Here is a 21,698-nt window from a genome sequence, read left to right on the forward strand (position 1 = left end):
ACCTACATATCATCTAGACACAACTTCTGACCAAATTTGGTGAAGATCGGATGAATACAATTTGAATTAGAGTCCGGACAAAGTGGCGCCGTTGAAAATGCACTAATTGACCCTATGACCTAGTTTTTGACCCGGCATGACCCATATTCGAACTTGGCCTATATATCAACTAGATGCAACTGCTGACCAAGTTTGGTGAAGATCGGATGAATACAATTTGAAATAGAGTCCGGACAAAGTGGCCCCTTTGAAAATGCACTTATTGACCCTATGACCTAGTTTTTGACCCGGCATGACCCATATTCGAACTTGGCCTAGATATCAACTAGATGCAACTGCTGACCAAGTTTGGTGAAGATCGGATGAATACAATTTGAAATAGAGTCCGGACAAAGTGGCCCCTTTGAAAATGCACTTATTGACCCTATGACCTAGTTTTTGACCCGGCATGACCCATATTCGAACTTGGCCTAGATATCAACTAGATGCAACTGCTGACCAAGTTTGGTGAAGATCGGATTAATACAATTTGAAATAGAGTCCGGACAAAGTGGCCCCTTTGAAAATGCACTTATTGACCCTATGACCTAGTTTTTGACCCGGCATGACCCATATTCGAACTTGGCCTAGATATCAACTAGATGCAACTGCTGACCAAGTTTGGTGAAGATCGGATGAATACAATTTGAATTAGAGTCCGGACAAAGTGATGCCTTCCGCCCGCCGCCCGCCGCCCGCCCGCCGCCCGCCCGCCCGCCGCCAAGGGGTTTCACATAATACGTCCCGTATTTTATACGGGCGTATAAAAATATTCAAAATAAATGAATATATTGCCAATGACTGTATATCAAGAGCTTGAATTAAATCAAAGCGCTGAAGGCACAGAAGTTGTTCGCTGTTGTCGTCCTTGATTAGCTTGTACGTATTGCAAAGGCTTATCAGTGTGCACAGGCTAATCTTATTTGACGTGCATTAAGCCCCGTTTTCCCTGAAAGCAGCCAATATGTACAGATTTCAATGATAAACACTAGACTGGCCAATGTCGTCTTTCAAGCTGGTATATACACTCACTGCTAGAGCAGAATCATTTGTCGTCTGCTGCAGACAGGCAGCGGCAATCGTCCCAAGGTTAGTGAGTTGCGGTTCTTACCTTAGCTAAGGCTTCTAAGCACATACTGATTTGCAAAATATGCTCTGTAAATTTAGTCGGCCGCTTACGCGACCAACTAACAAGAGGGCCAAGATGGCCCTAGTTCGCTCACCTGAGATGAGTCGGTTCACTGAATCTTTACCAAACATCAAACTTGACCTAGATATTGTCCAGACAAACATCCTGGTTAAGTTTCATCATTATTGAACCAAAACTCTGGCATATGGAGTGTTTTTGTTTTTGTAAGATTTGACCTGGTGACCTATATTTTGAGTTGACCCCCCTTACCAAACATCAAACTTTGCTCACAAAAATAAATATTTTGACTAAGATTCATAAAATCTGAAACAAAATTGTGACCTCTAGAGTGTTTACAAGGATTTTGTATAATATAATGAAGATTTGGACAATCTAAGGGCAATAATTATGGCATAAATTATGTGATTTTGTTCATTATCAAACTTGACTGAGATCTTTCAGCAACTTTCATAAAGAAAGCTTGAGAAGTGTGAATGCTAGAGTGTTTACAAACCAAATGTGGACGAACGGAGGGCGGACAAAGACCAATTCTAAAACCTCACCTGAGCAATCAGGCGAGCTAAAAAGTGTGTTCCACCGATCTGAGCCATTTTCCAACTTGTGCGAGAAATCAATAAAACCAATGTAAGATAAGATAAGATAAGATAAGATAATCTTTTATTATAGTGACATGTGTTTACGTACAGGAGATTAACAGACATATATACAATGCATACAAGAACACCCGGCCTAATAGGCCTATAAGTCACCTTAACAACAGTGTAAAATATAACGTGATCATTATTATACAAATAGACAATAAAATATTTGAGCAACATACTTAGTTCAATGAATAAGTTAGCATCTTCTATATAATATATGTATAAGAACATAACAAGAGTTCAATGATAATATGATATGTATAATTTTATCATAAGTAAGAAGACATATGCCTGAGAAATGTGTACTTCGTAGTTGATACTTAGAAGCCCATTTACATAATTATATTATTTTAAAGTTTTAACTGACACAACATCATACAACAGATATTGTTACTTATATAAAATACTGCTTCTGATATAAAAAGCATTTACAACAAATTTCGCACACTTTCTTGGATGACATTTAACCAAGAGAACTAATTTATCTTTATTTGATTGACAGGTAGCATATTCTTCAGAGTTTAAAATGTTCCCAAATATAACTGATCTTGTGTTTTCATAAAGAGCACATTCAACAAGAAAATGTATTGACTAAGTTTCACGATGATTAGGCAAAAAATGAGACTTCTATAGTGTTCGATCATAAGGTTTCTCTCTAGTCACATGAGGACAACTGCCCCCCCCCCCCCTCCTGGCAGCCATGTTTTTTGACCAATCGGGACCATTTGCAAACTCATCTGAGATATATAAAAAACCAATAATTTCACCAAGTTTCATGATGATTGGGCAAAAAATGTGACTTCTAGAGTGTTCACAAGCTTTTTTTACTATATAAATATAAGAAAACTGCCCCACCCCCCCGGCAGCCATGTTATTCAACTGACCGGAACCATTTTTTAACTCAACTCTTGTATCAAGGAAACAAATGTTCTGACCAAATTTCATGAAAATTGGGCCAAAAATGTGACTTTTAGAGTGTTCACATGTTATACTATATACATATAGAGAAAAATGCCCCGCCCGCTGGTGGCCATGTATTTCACCGATCTGGACCATTTTCGAACTCGTCCAAGATATCAATACAACCAATGTTTTGTCCAACTTTCATGATGATTGGGCCAAACTTATGACTTCTAGTGTGTTCACAAGGTTTCTCTATAGCCAAATAAGGAAAAATGCCCCGCCCAATGGTGGCCATGTTTTTCACCGATCTGAACCATTTTTGAACTCGTCCAAGATATCAATACAACCAATGTTTTGTCCAACTTTCATGGTGATTGGGCAAAAATTGTGACTTCAAGTGTGTTTACAAGGTTTCTCTATAGCCAAATAAGGAAAACTGCACCGCCCACTGGTGGCCATGTTTTTCAACGGACCAGAACCACTTTTGAACTCAACCAACATATCATTAAGACAAACATTTTGACAAAGTTACATGAAGATTGGGCATAAAATGTGACTTCTACAGTGTTAACAAGTTTTTTCCTTTTTTTTTACCTAGTGACCTAGTTTGTGACCCAGCATGACCCAGTTTCCAACTCCATCGCGATATCATTGGGACAAATCTTCTGACCAAGTTTCATGAAGATCGGACAAAAAAATGTGGCTTCTAGAGTGTTCACAAGGTATCTTTATAGCCAAATAAGGAAAACTGCCCCGCCCACTGGTGGCCATGTTTTCAACAGACCAGAACCACTTTTGAACTCAACCAACAGATCATTATGACAAACATTTTGACAAAGTTTCATGAAGATTGGGCATGAAATGTGACTTCTACAGTGTTTACAAGGTTTTTCTTTTTTTTGATCTAGTGACCTAGTTTTTGACCTGGCATGACCCAGTTTCGAACTCGACCGGGATATCATTGGGACAAAGCTTCTGACCAAGTTTCATGAAGATCGGAAAAGAAATGTGCCCTCTAGAAAATACACTGTATTATTATGAAAACATTAATAGTCAAAGGGGAGTAACTACTGCAAACTTAAATGCAATATTTAGAAGAGTTGTCTCGCTTGTTACATGACCTTAATTCATGATTGTTTACAAGCCTTTTTACTACATTAACCTAAGGAAAACTGCCCATCCCCCTGGCAACCATGTTTTTCAACGGACAGGAACCATTTTCCAACTAAACTCTCATATCAAGGAAACAAATGTTCTGACCAAATTCATGAAAATTGGGCCAAAAATGTGACTTCTAGAGTGATCACATGTTTTCACTATAAACATATAGAGAAAAATGCCCCCCCCCACTGGAGGCCTTGTTTTTTCACCGATCTGGACCATTTTCGAACTCGTCTGAGAAATCAATAAAACCAATGTTTTGACCAATTTTCATGATGATTGGGCAAAAATTGTGACTTCTAGAGTGTTTAGAAGGTTTATCTATAGCCAAATAAGAAAAACTACCCCGCCCACTGGTGCCTTTTTTTCAACGGACCGGATCCACTTTTGAACTCAACCAACATATCATTGAGACAAACATTTTGACAAAGTTACATGAAGATTGGGCATGAAATGTGACTTCTACAGTGTTTAAAACTCGACCGAGATTTCATTGTGACGAAGCTTCTGACCAAGTTTCATGAAGATCAGACAATAAATGTGGCTTCTTAAGTGTTTACGAACAAATGTGGACGGACGGACAGACGACGGACAAAGACCGGTCACAAAAGCTCACCAGAGCAGTCAGGTGAGCTAAAAATCAATAAGAATAATATGGTTGAATTATAGGATCATACCAGTGTAATGTTTTTCTCCATTGTTCCATAGATGTTTGAAACTGCAACCTTCACCCTGTGTATCCCAGGTTCCTGAACTATGTATTCCTACAATAAGAAACACACCATCTTATTTGTATTTTTATATTACAGTATTTCTGTTCCAGGATTTAATTGATAGCAATGATAGTATGCTATAAGCATTCTATTGATAGCAATGATAGTATGCAATAAGAATTATATTGATAGCAATGATAGTATGCAATAAGCATTCTATTGATAGCAATGATAGTATGCAATAAGAATTATATTGATAGCAAATATAGTATGCAATAAGCATTCTATTGATAGCACTGATAGTATGCAATAAGAATTATATTGATAGCAATGATAGTATGCAAAAAGCATTCTATGATAGCAATGATAGTATGCAATAAGCATTCTATGATAGCAATGATAGTATGCAATAAGCATAGCACTGCTAATTCTTTGAAGTTCTGACATAATTTTAGCAGAATTATACATGCATTCCCAACTTCTGGATTGACCTAGATGCACAATTTGCCATGTTTTACAAGGCCGTCTTCAATTAAATAAAGGATAACTTATGCGGCAAACCTTATACACTAAACATGAAAAATAAACCTCTTCGTATGAAATACATTTCTACCATACAGGAGACATGAATACAATATCACCTCAAAGTCACCCATGTCAACACTAATTCCAATACTACCCAATAATTGTTCCAACAATAAAATATCCATCCTGAACTCCTCTGAACTGCTGGCAAGCTTTATGAAACAATTACATGCAACAACATCATGTTTCCTATTGTAATTATCTTGTCATCTCATATCCTGCTGACAACTTATTGGCTCTTTGGGCTCAATTACTCCCTTGGGGTTATTTTGTGTAAAACGGTCAGAAATCCTTAACCAAGTTCCATTCACCCTAAATGCCACTCATTCACTCATGGATTGGGTCTGCTGTTTGAAAATAACTTGTTATAACTTGGTGAGGACCTTCTGCAAATGAAATGAAATGTTTAATCTAAGTTATTCCCAGGTACTTCATTAATTTTCCAAAGAACAAAACATGAAATACCTTTGTATAATACATAATTGTCTTTAATGTACAGTCTACAATCAACACAATATATATTTCTAAAATATGCTTTCACATAAAATATAGGAACTATAACTAAATTTATAAAATTTGATTCCGCTCTGCCAAAAGTGAAGCCAGTTGTCAATAATGCATTAAACACTTTAACAAGCTGACCTTAAACTTATTACTTGACCTTTCACCAAGGAGTGAAACACCTTCTCCACATGTTTAAAATTGTCCTTAAATTATGTTTGAATTGAAAGATGAATGATAAAATTACAGTCGGGACAAGTTTTCGTATAGCCAAGTTATACATAAATTATGAATTTTATGTGTGACCTTCATCTATGAGACAGTTGTTACACATGTTACACAGTAATTTAACCCATTTATGCCTCTAGAAAAAAGGCCTTGGCAAACAGCGTAGACCCAGATGAGATGCCGCATGATGCAGCATCTCATCAGGGTCTGCGCTGTTTGCTTAAAGGAATTTCTGTAAGAAATATTCTAACAAGGGATTAACTTGTCACAAAACCAGGTTTTCAATTTGAAAAAAAAGTCTGATAAAGGTAGACAATTCAAAATGTGCATTGTTACCCCCCTTTTGTAAGATTCAATCTTTTTTTACTCGTGGCGACCTTGATTTCAATTTGAAACAAGAGATGTGTTTGTCAGAAACACAATTCCCATTGTTATTGTTGTTCTTCAGAGTTTATTTACAGGTCCCATGCCCCTTCACGGAGTCATTTTAGCTGGACCTGCCCCATAATTGTGACCTTTCAGGGCAGAAAGAATCATTTTGAGCCAAAGTAGGTCAAATTAATATAATTTGGATCCAGATGGACCAGTACACGGTGGCCAATGAGACCTTAATGTGCACTGGTTGACAATCACAAGATAAATTCTTGTCTGGACGCAGCTCCGCCAAGGGTCTGCAGCGCACCGCTCTGCCTTTATGGCCACTCTCGCCGTCGTCTTCATCCCTGAGACTGTTTCCCCAGTGCGTTGAGCGTACTGAGTACTGCCGCCCCGGGTCTCTCTATAGGGCCACCCCCTCGATGTTCTAGTGACTACTCCGAGCATAAACAAGATGTGTTTGTGAAACACAATGTCCATCTATATGATGTTTGACCTTGAAGGATGACCTTGACCCTTCACCACTCAAAATGTGCAGCTCCATGAGATACACATGCATGTCAAATTGCTAGCTTCAATATTGCAGAAGTTACATTACATGAGCAATTTTGACCCATATATTTGACCTAGAAGGATGACCTTGACCTTTCACCACTCAATGTGCAGCTCCATGAGATACACATGCATGCCAAATATCAAGTTGCTATCTTCAATATTGCAAATGTATTCATAAAATAAGCGATTTGGGCCACATATTTTTGACCTCTGACCTTGAAGGATGACCTTGACCTTTCACCACTCAAAATGTGCAGCTCCATAAGTTACACATGCATGCCAAATATCAAGTTGCTATCTTCAATATTGCAAAAGTATTCCTAAAATAAGCGATTTGGGCCACATATATTTGACCTCTGACCTTGAAGGATGACCTTGACCTTCCACCACTCAAAATGTGCAGCTCCATGAGATACACATGCATGCCAAATATCAAGTAGCTATCTTCAATATTCGCAAAAATATTCATAAAATGAGCGATTTTGGCCACATATATTTGACCTCTGACCTTGAAGGATGACCTTGACCTTTTACCACTCAAAATGTGCAGCTCCATGAGATACACATGCATGCCAAATATCAAGTTGCTATATTCAATATAGCAAAAGTTATTGCAAAATGTTAAAGTTGGCGCAAACCAACCAACAGACCAACAGACCAACCAACCAACAGACAGGGCAAAAACAATATGTCCCCCACTACTGGAGTGGGGGACATAAAAAGTAGCCCCAGTTCAGCCCCGTATTTCCTCCACACTGGTGATCTTGCTGTCCCACTGTTCCCGTCCCTCTACAGACCGGACCTCTGGCAGGTCCGGGTCAGCGAACTCCCAACGATAAACAGCGGTTGACAAGACCGCTGCATCTTAAGGAAGACAGCAATCCCAGCAATGTGGAAGACGTCTGGCTGGGGGTGGCGGACTCAGCTGGATAAGCAGAGTCACCCGCAGAAGTTCCCTCTAAGAAGATCCTCTGCGGGTGATTCTCGCCTCGGTCGCCACGCGCACACTCCAGCTGCTGACTGAGAAACACATTTCTCCCTATTGCGCCGCTTTGAAATAAACTTTCAATATATCATTTGGTAGGTTTAGAAATAATCTCCCTTTTAAAGCTTATTACTTCCCTTGGATTGTATTTTTTTACTTTTGACCTTGAAGGATGACCTTGACCTTAACCTTTCACCACTCAAAATGTGCACCTTCATGAGATACACATGCATGCCAAATATCAAGTTGCTATCTTCAATATTGCAAAAGATATTGCAAAACTTTAAACAACGTTAAAGTTTTGGGACAGAATGACAGACAGACAGGCCAAAAACAATATGCCCCTAATCATTCAATCCGGGAGCATAAAAAAAGTCTGATAAAGGGAGACCAACTCAAAATGTGCATTGTTACTGATTGTTCAAAGTTACCCCACTTGTTTCAAAATCAATCTATTTTTAGTCATGGCGACCTTGACCTTGGAGATATTGACGTAATTCTTTCGCACGACACACCATCCAATGATGGTGAACAAATGTGCCAAATGATTTTAAAATCTCACAATGAATGACATAGTTATGGCCCGGACAAGCTCATTTATGGTCATTTTTGACCTTTGAACTCAAAGTGTGACCTTGACCTTGGAGATATTGACATCATTCTTTCGCGCAACACACCGTCTAATGATGATGAACAAATGTGCCAAATGATTTTAATATCTCACAATGAACAACAAAGTTATGGCCCGGACAAGCTTGTTCCGCCAGCCCGCCAGCCTGCCCGCCAACATTCGCCAATCTAATAACCAGTTTTTTCCGTCGGAAAACCTGGTTAAAAATAGAAATAAATATACCACACATCCCTAATTTTTTAAATGAATAATCAATTTAGAAGGATGGGAGAGTTCACTCTGCATAAATGGGTTATATATATGCTATCAAATACTTCTTTATCCAAAAACATTTTATTATTGCAAATACAGTCAATAAAACATTATTTGAGAAATAAAAAGTGGTAAATTGAATCAAATCAATCAAAGGTTCACTGCCCAAAAGAAGTTTTTGCCACTTGTTCAAGACTTTAAAACTGTCACATGTCCTTAAATAGTATCTAATTAATAAATTAAAAGACATTAATGGCCAATCAGTGGCTGAAACCACTGTCAAAACATGCTGCCTTTGAAAATGACAAAACAATCACCTGACTGGGGCCATTTTCACCTTGATTGAGTCTCTAACCACTCTCTGCCAAATGTGAGAGAGGATAATCAGCTCATTACAGACAGCCACTCTGACTTGCCCTACACACGCAATCTAGCTCATTACAGACTAGCACACCGACTTCCCCGAGACATGCAATCTAACCATACCAGCAATGGAGTGTGTTTTCCAACCACAAAAAAAACTAACAAAACTAAAACCAAATCAGAGCACTTGCGTTCTTGGCAATAATCATGTCATAATTACCAATACTCAGGAAATGTAATTCTTGTCTTGACCTTAAGAAGTGCTCTCATTTTCACCCTAATTTTACATTATTTTGCCAGACATTTTTTGTTGGCCTCGCTAGAATATCATTATTACTGACAAACAATCTAGGTCTACAACACCATGCACACAGGCATGCATGAACACATTTTTAAAACACTGTTAACCCTTTGCATGCTGGGAAATTTGTCGTCTGATAAAATGTCGTCTGCTGAATTTCTAAAATTAGCATTTTCTTCGATATTTTTTCAAAGAATACTATCAGAATAGCAAACAGTTTGGATCCAGATGAGACGCCACGTTCTGTGGCGTCTCATCTGGATCCAAACTGTTTGCAAAGGCCTTCAAAATTCGGTTTCCGCACTGAAAGAGTTAAATAAAATTAAAGTTATGAAAAAAACAATAGTTTGTAAATTCTCCCAATTTTTCTGAACCACTTTCCTGTCTGTAAGTCTACATGTCCCAGGCCAACAATCAGTAATTTCTATCCCTGTTAGTGTTGAGAACTAAATAAAAGTAGCCAAACCAACATTTATTTATTATTTCTAATGCATTATTTTAAAACATCAAACTGTTTTCCTAGAGAAACGAACAGTGTATCTATGACATTAAGAGGAATTTCAGACTTCAAAGTCTGGAAGAAAGGCTGCTTTTGTGGGCTTAATTTAAAGACAGCAAAACTAAATATTTGCATTCAGCCAAATAAAGCAAAACAAAATGTTCCTGCCAAATCTGCAGAAAAAAATACATAATGAAAAACTGGGATTCGGCCTAAATCTCGAGTCCTAATGACCCTACAATGAATGTCATATTTAATATTGACAGCAGGCCATATGAATTAAATGTCAATCAACATGCCCATAATTGCCAATCAATGCTTGTTTATTGTCTTTAAATTGCACAAAATGTCATTTTCCACCACATAAATTGCCCCTCTTTTTCCAATTTAGTTGTCACAGTGTCACAGGGCATTTTTTTTATGTCTGTGCCAGTTTCCATTCAACATACAAGCCAGAGATGGGAGAGTGCAATCTATTAGGGTTAAAATTAGTTTCAATTATCTAGAGGTACCACAATCCAATGTGACATTTAGAATTTGAGATCTAAACAAAAAAGCTGAACGAAAGTCAGGCTGATATATATCACACACATGTCAGAATACTGCCATACAGAACAAGTCAGTTAACTCTTTCAGTGCTGGAACCGAATTTTGAAGGCCTTTGCAAACAGTTTGGATCCAGATGAGACGCCACAGGACGTGGCGTCTCATCAGGATCCAAACTGTTTGCTATTCAGATAGTATTCTTTGAAAAAAAAAATCAAAGAAAATGCTTATTTAAGAAATTCAGCGGACGACATTTTAGCAGACGACAAATTTCCCAGCATGCAAAGGCTTAAAGGTCACATACAGAATTTGTTTATCATTTTCCAATTGTCTTTTCATTATTTTTTAAAAGAAAGGTATGATTTTGATGACTCTTTTTGCAAGTTCAATATTTTCTGGCTTTCATCCCTTGTCTTACATAGATGAAACAAATTAGATGGCATCCACTATTTTAATGTTTTGAACTTTTAAAATTGACCTTTAAAAAGAGATCCCAACATACAGTCTTGTTTGGCCTATTTTGCAATGTGAAGACATGTGTTGTTGTACATTGTACAAAACTCTCTTAGAATAAAATGTAAATGTAACTAAGTTATATAATTAACAACAGTTTTGTCTCGGTATTTATGTATGAATAAGGTAAAAACTTAAAACACAAGCTACATAGATATTTGATCATCAAAATGTAATTTACCTAATAACTTCACATTAATAAGTAAAGAAATAAGTTTTATCTGAAATTATGACTCCGGTTACACCCCATTTAGCAAACAACATGTGTCTACAGCTGTTGCTCAAACAGAAAGTCCCACAGTGCACCTGTTTCCAAAAAAAGAGGCTAATTTTACATTTAATACATAAATTACCAATGTTATGTAAGATACCATATGTTAAAATGGTCTTGAAAAGTTAAAAGAACAAGACTATTGCCAAGCAATATATGTCCCTTACCGGCTCCACTATTGTCAGAATTTTCAAGTTTCATGAAAAAAAAGAAGAACTTTTAAAGTTATCGCACGATCCAGAAAAGTGTGACAGACAGACTCACAGACAGACACACAGAGCGCAAAACATGAGTCCCCCCCGTTGAAACCGGTAGGGGACAATAAAACTCATTTTAATAAGATTTCAATATTCCAAATGCACTCTGCAGGACTTTGCCTCCCTAGGCATCTAATGCCAAATTTTGCCTAATAAGGGAAAGAGAAAGACACCTTTGCTAATGCTTTTTCTTCATACAATTCTAGTACATGACCATGATCATCACAGCATATCCACTTAGTATAATACATCTGGCAGCTGGATTTTTTTTTTCAGCCAATCTGATTCCAGATAGAACCCATATATCCATGATAAGGCACACTCCAGGAATAAAATTTATTTGCAAGTAATTCAACTACCATGAATTGTTTTAAGCCCCGCTAAAGAGGCCATGCCTCACTTCCTCAATTGTTTGGCACTTGAAATAAGCGTGTAGCCCAAATTACCCAGTGATTTATGTCCTCTGGGGAAACAGAATGAGGGATCCACTTTATGTTTATTGACTTGGAATCCGCCCAACAAACAAAAGACATTCATAACCCTTCTAGTGATGGACATTTTGGAATGGTTTATTCCATAAAGGGAGCAAACTGAGTTAATTTTTATGTACATTGGCCACAATAAGATTTTCAAGGAAAAGTTAAAACTAAATGTATCACATTGTAGTGGCGTAGTCGATGATAAGTTGACTAACTAGCGACTGGGTGATCACAGGTTCGATCCCCAAGGTAAGAGCATTCTTTGAATCTCTTCCGAAGACACATAGTACTGGTTCTACCCCGAAATCAGACTTGAGAGCATTTCCATTAGTCTTTGTTTTTTTATGCAATAAGGCTTGAATAAATACGTTTAAACAAAAATTATCATATTACGCTGTTGTAGGAGGAATTACATACACTAGAATAATATTAAAGATTAAATTTTAATAGATTATGAAACAAAAAGATTACAGACAAATGGCCATCTATCAAAACTGGACCCAGCCATGAATCCTTCATTCTAAAACATCAAATTTAACATAATTTAAAAAGTAACTTTTCTGTTATTTGTCATCCGTACATAAATAAAGCAACAAATGAATCCTGAATATTTCTAGAAGATTCTAAAAAAACCGAAAAACCAAACCAAAGAATGGGGATTAATTATACATAATAAAAACTTTTCTGTTATGTGTCACATATAGAGAAAGATATAAACAAATTGTGTCTTCAATATTTCCAGAAGGGACTTAGTGAGTGAAATCTCATCCAAGGAATGGGGAAAGTTTATACATTAAACAGCAACTCTTCTGTTATTTGTCACAAATATAAAGAAACATAACATATTGTGTGTTTTTTTCATTTTTCTAGAAATTCCAAACCAAAGAATGGGGATTTAGTGTTCATGATCGTGTGTCAATCATTATGGTCATGGATCCCAGATAGCACACACCATATGCACTGGCTTTTATGCACTGGAGTAGTAAATCACTATTAGCATTGAAAGTGAAAAATCAGTGCAGGATATGTTTATCTCGTTACTTAGCAACAGAAACTCATCAGTAATTAAAACAGGATGATTCTTTACTGCTGATTAGCTTATTGGGTTGATAAAAGTGATTCCATGTACATGAAAATCATATATCAGCATTACAGGCACTAATTGAGTTCATTTGAGTTAAAATACACGGATGTTTCATATTATTTCTGGAATATTTCTAAAATGATGTTCGATACAACCAATTATGCTGAACCTTGTGAAAATATGTTTTTATATGTTCAGTGAAAATTTATAATAAAATGTTTGTTTGCTTTTTTGAGTGCGTGTTTTTTTAATGGACTTTATAAATCAACCATTTGATAACACAATTTGTTTACCCCATAGCTGCAGTTATCCCATCCCTTATACATGGCCGTTAATCACGCGCACCACCTCTTCTTTAAGATGCATTAATTAAAGAGCCAATGCAACTTCCGAGGTGGCGCTCAGACCCGGATGTTTTGAAATGTGATGGATAATTTTACAGGGTTATTAGGTTTTACATGTTTTTTTCAACATATTTTGCATTATTTTTAAAATAGGAAAATGAACTAGTGCGATTCAGCAAAGATTAATTCATCCGTGATTAACGGCCGTGCTTTGCAGTCATAAAGGCTAATGACTTGCAGAAGGTTAAGCACTTAAAAACGACTGTAGAGCCCATAAAATTATGGAATAGACTGACAGAAAGAGCAATTCTAAATACCTCTAAATGCCAATTTGTTGGGCCATAAAAATGCAGTTGTTGTAGAAAAAAGGAATCACTGTTTTCAATATTAAAAAAAATTGTAAAACAATATGTGGCACGGTAAATATTGCATTAATTGCAGAATGTTTTACCAAGATGAGGACTGCTAAATGTGCATAACAAGCTACCTAATTATCAAGCCACATCCTGATGCCTTTTGTTTTATAACTATGTTTATGTTTCAGTGATTAATTACTAAAATATGCACAAAAATCCATCCCCACATCTTGAAATGTGGTATTTAATCTACAGCTAAGCCAGCATCCAAACTAAAACTAGTTGCATGGAAACAGCATGGAAAGATGGCTGACAACGCAGCCAGCCAACTGGCAGAAAACGGGAGTTTGTCTGAACTTGTTGAATTTGATAGATACCACATTCTTAAAATAATCTACGTAATAGGTTTATAATCAATTGCAGGTACAACCTGATCATCTTCCTAAGCGTGGTGCCTAAAATGCTGTGCAATTCAGTAAATTTTCCAGGCTATCATGGGATTGGCTTAAGAAAAATCAGGTATATGTCTTTCTAAATTTTCTATGAATGAGCGCCAAAGTGCTGAATCAACTAAATTTTATTTTGCTGCAACAGATATGAGCATAGTCATGCCAAAATGGGTTCTATGCCATATGTGGCCAGGGTAGCTTCAGGGTTACTATGCCATTTGTGGCCAGCAAATGTGTATGTCCCCCAGTCTATACTGAAAGACATATTGTTTTTGCCCTGTCTGTTTGTTTGTTGGTTTGTTTGCATCAAACTTTAAGATTGGCCATAACTTTTCCAATATTGAAGATAGCAACTTGATATTTGGCATGAACGTGTATCTCTTGGAGCTGCCATTTTGAGTGGTGAAAGTTCAAGGTCATCCTTCAAGGTCAAGGTTAAATATATGGGAAGGGGCCCATAGTTTTCACAAACACATCTTGTTTTTACAATTGAAGCAAGAGCAGTTCCAGATTCACACAGTATGGTCAGGAGCTACCCTGTTTCCTATAAAGTCACGCACGGTTCTGTAGTCTCATAAAGGCACATTATGACTCCTCATCAGAGTATATGAATGCAAACGCATAGAACTACACTGTTTGGATAAGTCTTAACCCTTTCCCACTTAAAAGCTAAATAACTTGCAGTCTGTTCAGGTTTTATGCTGTTTGCTGGTCATCAGTATCTAAGGTTTGGAGATGAAGCCTTTATAACTTGGATCTAGTAAGAAAGGTGTTTAATTAAATGTAACTTTGTATGGGACTATAAATGCGTTAAAATACATATATAAGTGGTAAAGGGTTAAAGAACGATTTTTCCCTGATAAAACTCATATGATACTTACATACTCAACCCACATTTTGAAACAATTTAGCAAGATGGCATTGAAAGCAATGTGCTTAACCCTTTACCACTTAGATACATATTTTAACACCTTTGTAGTCCCTTAGAAAATCAAATTTAATTAAAGACCTTTCTAACTAGATTCAAATGATAAAAGTTTCATTTCCAACACTTAAATGAGCAGCAAACAGCATAAAACCTGAACAGACTGCGATTGCAGGCTGTTCTGGTTTTATGCTGGTTGCAAAAGCAATTTTCACTTTGCTTCTGAATGGGTAATGGTTAAAGAGACATTATTGAGTCTGTCTCTGGTTAAAATGTTTTTGATGCCTTTATACAAATCTTGACAATGTTCTTAGAGTGTGGGTCTAACTCATGACCTTTTGGTTATTGGTCAGTTGACCTCTTGGGTATTGGTCAGTTGACCTCTTGGGAATTGGTCAGTTGTTTGACCTTTTTAAAAACTTCTTCAATCTTTGAGGAAAAACATCCCAAATTTCATATACAACAATATAATGAGTGCATGACACGTTTTATACCGAATTATTTTCGAGTTATACAATTGCTGAACATTATTCTTTTTTTAAATTGGACTAAATATTTTTTGGACAAAATTTTCTGGCCAAAGAACTGCCCTCTTGAATGATAATTTTGACGACTGGTTGTGACTTTGTCAAGCCCCCTACTTCTTCATTGTTTGACAGATTTTTATTAAAAAATTATGCACTTTATCTAAATTTTTGCAATATTTCTTGACATTGTTTGGATACAATTATATATGGCAGACTTGTCACTTTTCTTTGCAATATATTAGGACTTTGAAATATAACATACTTGTAACAATGTTGACCTATATTATGTGTTGCCTGCACGAACCACATTACATTCTTCATTATGTCAAGGTCATGTGCAGATATTAGGTATAAACAAGAGCTGTGTTTGTGAAACACAATGCCCCCTATTGCGCCGCTTTGAAGCCATATATTTGACCTTTGACCTTGAAGGATGACCTTAACCTTGACTTTTCACCACTCAAAATGTGCAGCTCCATGAGATACATGTACACATGCATGCCAAATATCAAGTTGCTATCTTCAATATTGCAAAAGTTATGACTAAGTTTAAAGTTTTGGGACAGAATGACAGACAGGCCAAAAACAATATACCCCCGATCATTTGATCTGAGGGAATAAAAATAAAGCATTAATTATGCCAAACTTGTAAAATATGCATTACAAAAGAATATGAGGGGATAATGCACCTTCAAGGACATCTTTTTCCGATAGTTAATATTTCCATTGTGTGGTGGACAGTATACCCACATTGCAGCCAAAATCTCCCCTGTTCAATCCACAATCAGAGAGTATTTGGATGGCATTTCCAAAGACACCAATAACTGGTTCTACCCAGAAAAAGCCTAAGACATCATTTGCAAACAAACCTCAAGGTATAGACTAATAAATAATAACATCACTGCCCACAGAGATCATCCTACTAGAGACAACGACATAAACCCTAGTAACAACATTCCAAAGAGCCACACATTTCTGATCCAGTCTCTTCTCTTTGACAAAGTGTGCACCGTTCAGTTTGGCCTATAATCAATTTTAGACATAATGTCATGTCATTAAGAATGGAGATAAAATTAAATGAGCATTCAAACACAAACCTCTACAACACTGTGGCACTCTTCACAAGGGGAAACCACTCTTGTTTCCACGTCATCCATCAAAAAGTTAAAGGTCAAGTTATCACCCATGGCAACTGAAGCCTCCAGCATAAAAGAGGTGTCTGAAAACACGGCCAGGGATTGACCATCGACCTGACCAGACTGGAACAAATCTGGGACACACGTTGGTCGATTGTAGTCAGCCGCATCGTCAGCAATGCCAATCTGAAGGTCATGTGGAAACGGAAGGTCAACTTGAAGGTCAAGGGTTGTTGACAGCGTATTGATGCCATTGGTTACTTCCACAGCTGAAAACACAAAAAAGGCATATATGCCAGAATTTTCTGTGAAATAGTTATAGAGAATTCTAAGTAAATTGTCCCATGCCTTTTATTGTTCAATGAAAATCCCATGTTTGCTTAACCATTCAATTAGTTATGCTATAATGTTGAATCGTTCATACCTCATGAGATGTAACACCCTCATATTACAGAGGAGGTTGTATAACTGTTATTATTACTATTATTATAAACAGCAATGATCAGGGGTGCTATAAGTCAGGGTTCCACATTAACTTTTTTTACAGCAAGACCATCTGACCAGCTCCTCTTAAAATGTACTAGCCCGAATCGGATGCCTACTAGACCATAAATGACATAGCAAATAAACACAATTGGATCATGTTACTCTACGTTAGTGTTACCGATCGCCAAAATCGCCATTGGCGATAACAATTCCTGGCTGGCGATTAAAAATAAGGTTTTCATGAAATTGGCAAATGAAAAAATAGACCCTATGCTTTTCAAATGCACAATTATTATCTAAATGTTTTCAGACCGTATAAATCGCCAGAAACATCGATAAGATTACACATTACCGGAAAGGCCCCAGGTTATAATGATGACCGCCTAGGTCGATAATCCACATGGCTAATGTCTTAATTTGTAACGCTTCACATTGCGACCAGACTTTTTCGAACATTGTGTTACTCGGCGATTTAAGTGATAACTGAATAACTGAAGCGTGCCGTGTAATGACCTATAGATGTTACAATTCAACGTTATCGAATCGACCAGTACGGAATTGTCTTTAGTAAGATGGGCAGAGTTATGAAATTATTGACAACTAATTTCCAAAGAAACGCGATTTTGATTGGCTAAAAAAGTAGATAAGAATAACTTCCCTTCACTGTCGCTATGCGACTTGAAACTGAAAGACCGATTTAGAAAGTGAGTTGCAGATTCCAGGAAAAATGGATGCTTCGAACGAAAAAGGAAAGTCCAAGCAACAGATGCTAACACAATTCTTTAGAAAAGAAAGCGGACAGAATAATGATTCAATTTAAGCTCAGGAAATGACCAAATGTTAGGTTCGCAATCAAAGGATGTCTCAAATAGTGCAGACTCGAATGCACAATCGGAAATGTCTTATCTAACTAGTGTATATAAACAGTTTAAAACAGTTTCAAAGTTCTACAGTTAACAATATTTTCGAATTTATTTCTTCAATGTTTATGAACTGCGTTGAATAAGCTCGGGTTCATGAAAATCGCTGCACAATTGATGAAGTTATGGTTGTTCAAAGCAATGCATTCCGTTTTCGGGTCATTTTGAATTGGATACCTTGTTAATATAATATATTTGATAGTGAATGTTTTTTTACAGAAAAGTAGATTGTTCGTTATGATATATTATTTATAATTTAAAATAATGATGTTTTCACTAATTAATATCATAGCCACATGCTAACCACCTGTGATTTTGATCAGGAAATAGCCCCAAAACGCACCACAGACGATCTAGGATCCAAAAAATTTCCGCCCTAGAGTTGGCTACTAAGTTTTTTTCCTAAGCGCCATCCTAGTAACTGTTTTATCAGGATTTATCAGTAAATAATCAGTGAACACCAGAAAGTTATTTTGATGCATAGAGTAAAACAATAAAATACAAGAGTTCCGCGGTCGGAGATGACCGCATTGAAGCCGGATTTTTGATTTAAATGACAGGAAAGTACCTTTCGTGTTTTTGTCAATGCAATACTTAAATTACTGAAATATTGTTCAAAGGTCAAAATGAAATGTAAGTACTTTTCAAGGCATGAGCAAACCTTGTGTTATGTTTTGAATGCATATAAAAATTTTAACATTTTAACATTGAAGGTCACAGTGACCTTGACCTTCAAATGAATGACATTGAAATGAGCAGTGGTGATCTTCTAGTACTGGCCAACCTTTATGTCAAGTTTGAAGACTCTAGGTACAAGCATACCAAAGTTATAACATGGAATAAGAACTTTAACATTTTTACCTACCAAAGTTATAAGAACTTTAACATTTTTACATTCAAGGTCACAGTGACCTTGACCTTAGAATGAATGACCTTGAAATGACCAGTGGTCATCTAAGTGTGCTTGCAAACCTTCATGTCAAGTTTGAAGACTCTATGTCCAAGCATACCAAAGTTATAACAATTTTAACATTTTAACATTTAAGGTCACAGTGACCTTGACCTTCAAATGAATGACATTGAAATGACCAGTGGTCATCTTCTAGTACTGGCCAATCTTTATTTCAAGTTTGAAGACTCTAGGTACAAGCATACCAAAGTTTTAACATGAAATAAGAACTTTAACATTTTTACATTCAAGGTCACAGTGACCTTGACCTTCAAATGAATGACCTTGAAATGTCCAGTGGTTACTTACTAGTTCTGGCCAACCTTCATGTCAAGTTTCATGACTCTAGGTCCAAGCATACCAAAGTTATAACAACTTTAACATTTTTACATTCAAGGTCACAGTGACCTTGACCTTCAAATGAATGACCTTGAAATGTCCAGTGGTTACTAACTAGTTATGGCCAACCTTCATGTCAAGTTTCAAGACTCTAGGTCCAAGCATACCAAAGTTATAACAACTTTAACATTTTTATATTGAAGGTCACAGTGACCTTCACCTTCAAATGAATGACCTTGAAATGACCAGTGGTCATCTGTTAATCCTGGCCAACCTTCATGTCAAGTTTGAAGACTCTAGGTCCAAGCATACCAAAGTTATACCATGAAATAAGAACTTTAACATTTTTACATTCAAGGTCACAGTGACCTTGACCTTCAAATGAATGACCTTGAAATGACCAGTGGTTACTAACTAGTTATGGCCAACCTTCATGTCAAGTTTCAAGACTCTAGGTCCAAGCATACCAAAGTTATAACAACTTTAACATTTTTTATATTGAAGGTCACAGTGACCTTGACCTTCAAATGAATGACCTTGAAATGACCAGTGGTCATCTGTTAATCCTGGCCAACCTTCATGTCAAGTTTGAAGACTCTAGGTCCAAGCATACCAAAGTTATACCATGAAATAAGAACTTTAACATTTTCGAGCACGCCGCCCGCCCCCCCGCCCCGCCCCCCCCGCCCCCCCGCCCGCCCGACAACATCAATCTATAAGCCGAGATTTTTTCGAAAAAAATCCGGCTAAAAACTATTATTTTGTTATTCTTCATCAAATTCAAGCCAGGGGAACTGACTCGATTTTCCAAAGGATAAATTTGACGTTTTTATTTTTCTTTATATATACGTTTCCTGTCAGTTTTAACGTCGAAATCTTCTTTATTAACTGATTTGTCGGACGAAAATCCGAACTTGAACAAAGTCATTCTTTAAATTACATTATCTTGTCTGCTACGCAAAAATGTTTACATTGACGATTCCGATTTTTTTATAGAAGTCGTAAAAACATGCTGTAAAGTTTTACGACACTGCAGAAAATCATTAATATTCATGACAACTTGACCAATGGAAACAAGCAATTCTTGCGGGAAGCTCTCCTTCGCGTCTAAAAATAGCGATGAATCATGTGAATTCTCTGCGTTAATTTATATACGCTAGTTTTGTTCTGAATATGTAAATAACGGATACTAGAGTAATTTTACACAATAAGGAAAAAGGTTTTCACAGCAGTTAGTTATAGTTATATGAATCAGTATAGATTTTTTTATGTAAGACCAGTCGGACAAGCTAGCTTGCAGTTTTACTAGCCCGACCACCGATCTTACTAGACAATGTCTGTCGGACGTGCCTTAGTGTCGAATCCTGTAAGTTTGCATGTGGCGAAAAAAGGTTCCAGCTTAGAAATATATTAAACATGAGGTTACATCAATTCTTCCACATCAAACACAATTAATTTCATACTTATTTGATAATCAAAAAAGTTCATAAACATCTTCAAAGCAATTGTATTGCAAATAACAAAACAAACTGTTGCAATCTATTACAAATGAAGATAATGTGAATATGCTTCGTTTATGCTGAAATCTTGTAAGCTTAGTGCAAAGATCAAAGCTTTTTGACTCTTGGCAAGGAATGGTAAAAGAAAAAAGAAACTCTGTGAAACGTTTTCAACATCTTGAAATAGTTCAGCCATCGAAGTTGAAAACTTGCCAACATACTATTATAAACAGTCTGAGAAACAGGAAATTAACAGCACGTACATATATACATGGGTGGCAAGAGCATATGTTATTGTCTTTGAATGAAGATTTCGAAATGCATCATTCAAACTGCATCTTTTCTTGGGAATCGGAGGTTAGATGTTTTTTTAATTCATTTTAATTTGAAGGCTCAAAATTCAATTTTAACTCTTTAAATTCATAGTAATTATGTTCATTACATTTCAAACAACCCCTTAATAGACAAAAAACAGCTTAAATAGACAAATAAGAGTGACTTTATGTGCCGCATACCATCTCTGCAGTTTGAAGAGAAATATGGTTGCTTGATTAAATTTGACTAAGATATTTTGATTCAGCATATTTTTTTAATGTTTGACACAAAAATAATACAAGGTATGAACCAAGGCGACATATTAAGACCAATTTACTGAGATATTTCAAGGACCACAACTACAAGACATTGCAAGGGCCACAACTCAAAGATATTTCACGGGCCACAACTACAAGATATT

General features: G+C 36.6%; 1 protein-coding gene across 1 annotated transcript in view; it reads right to left on the minus strand.

The window, feature by feature from the left end:
• Positions 1-21,698, minus strand: part of LOC127854678 (uncharacterized) — a 131,980-nt gene that overhangs the window by 25,224 nt on the left and 85,058 nt on the right. The window contains exons 6-7 of the mRNA XM_052389739.1: positions 16,731-17,038; positions 4,572-4,658 (exon numbers count right to left, since the gene is read on the minus strand). Of these exons, the coding sequence (XP_052245699.1) occupies positions 4,572-4,658; positions 16,731-17,038 (395 nt within the window). The remainder of the gene's footprint in view (positions 1-4,571; positions 4,659-16,730; positions 17,039-21,698) is intronic.

This window comes from Dreissena polymorpha, chromosome 13, assembly GCF_020536995.1.
Source record: "Dreissena polymorpha isolate Duluth1 chromosome 13, UMN_Dpol_1.0, whole genome shotgun sequence".
NCBI lineage: Eukaryota > Metazoa > Mollusca > Bivalvia > Myida > Dreissenidae > Dreissena > Dreissena polymorpha.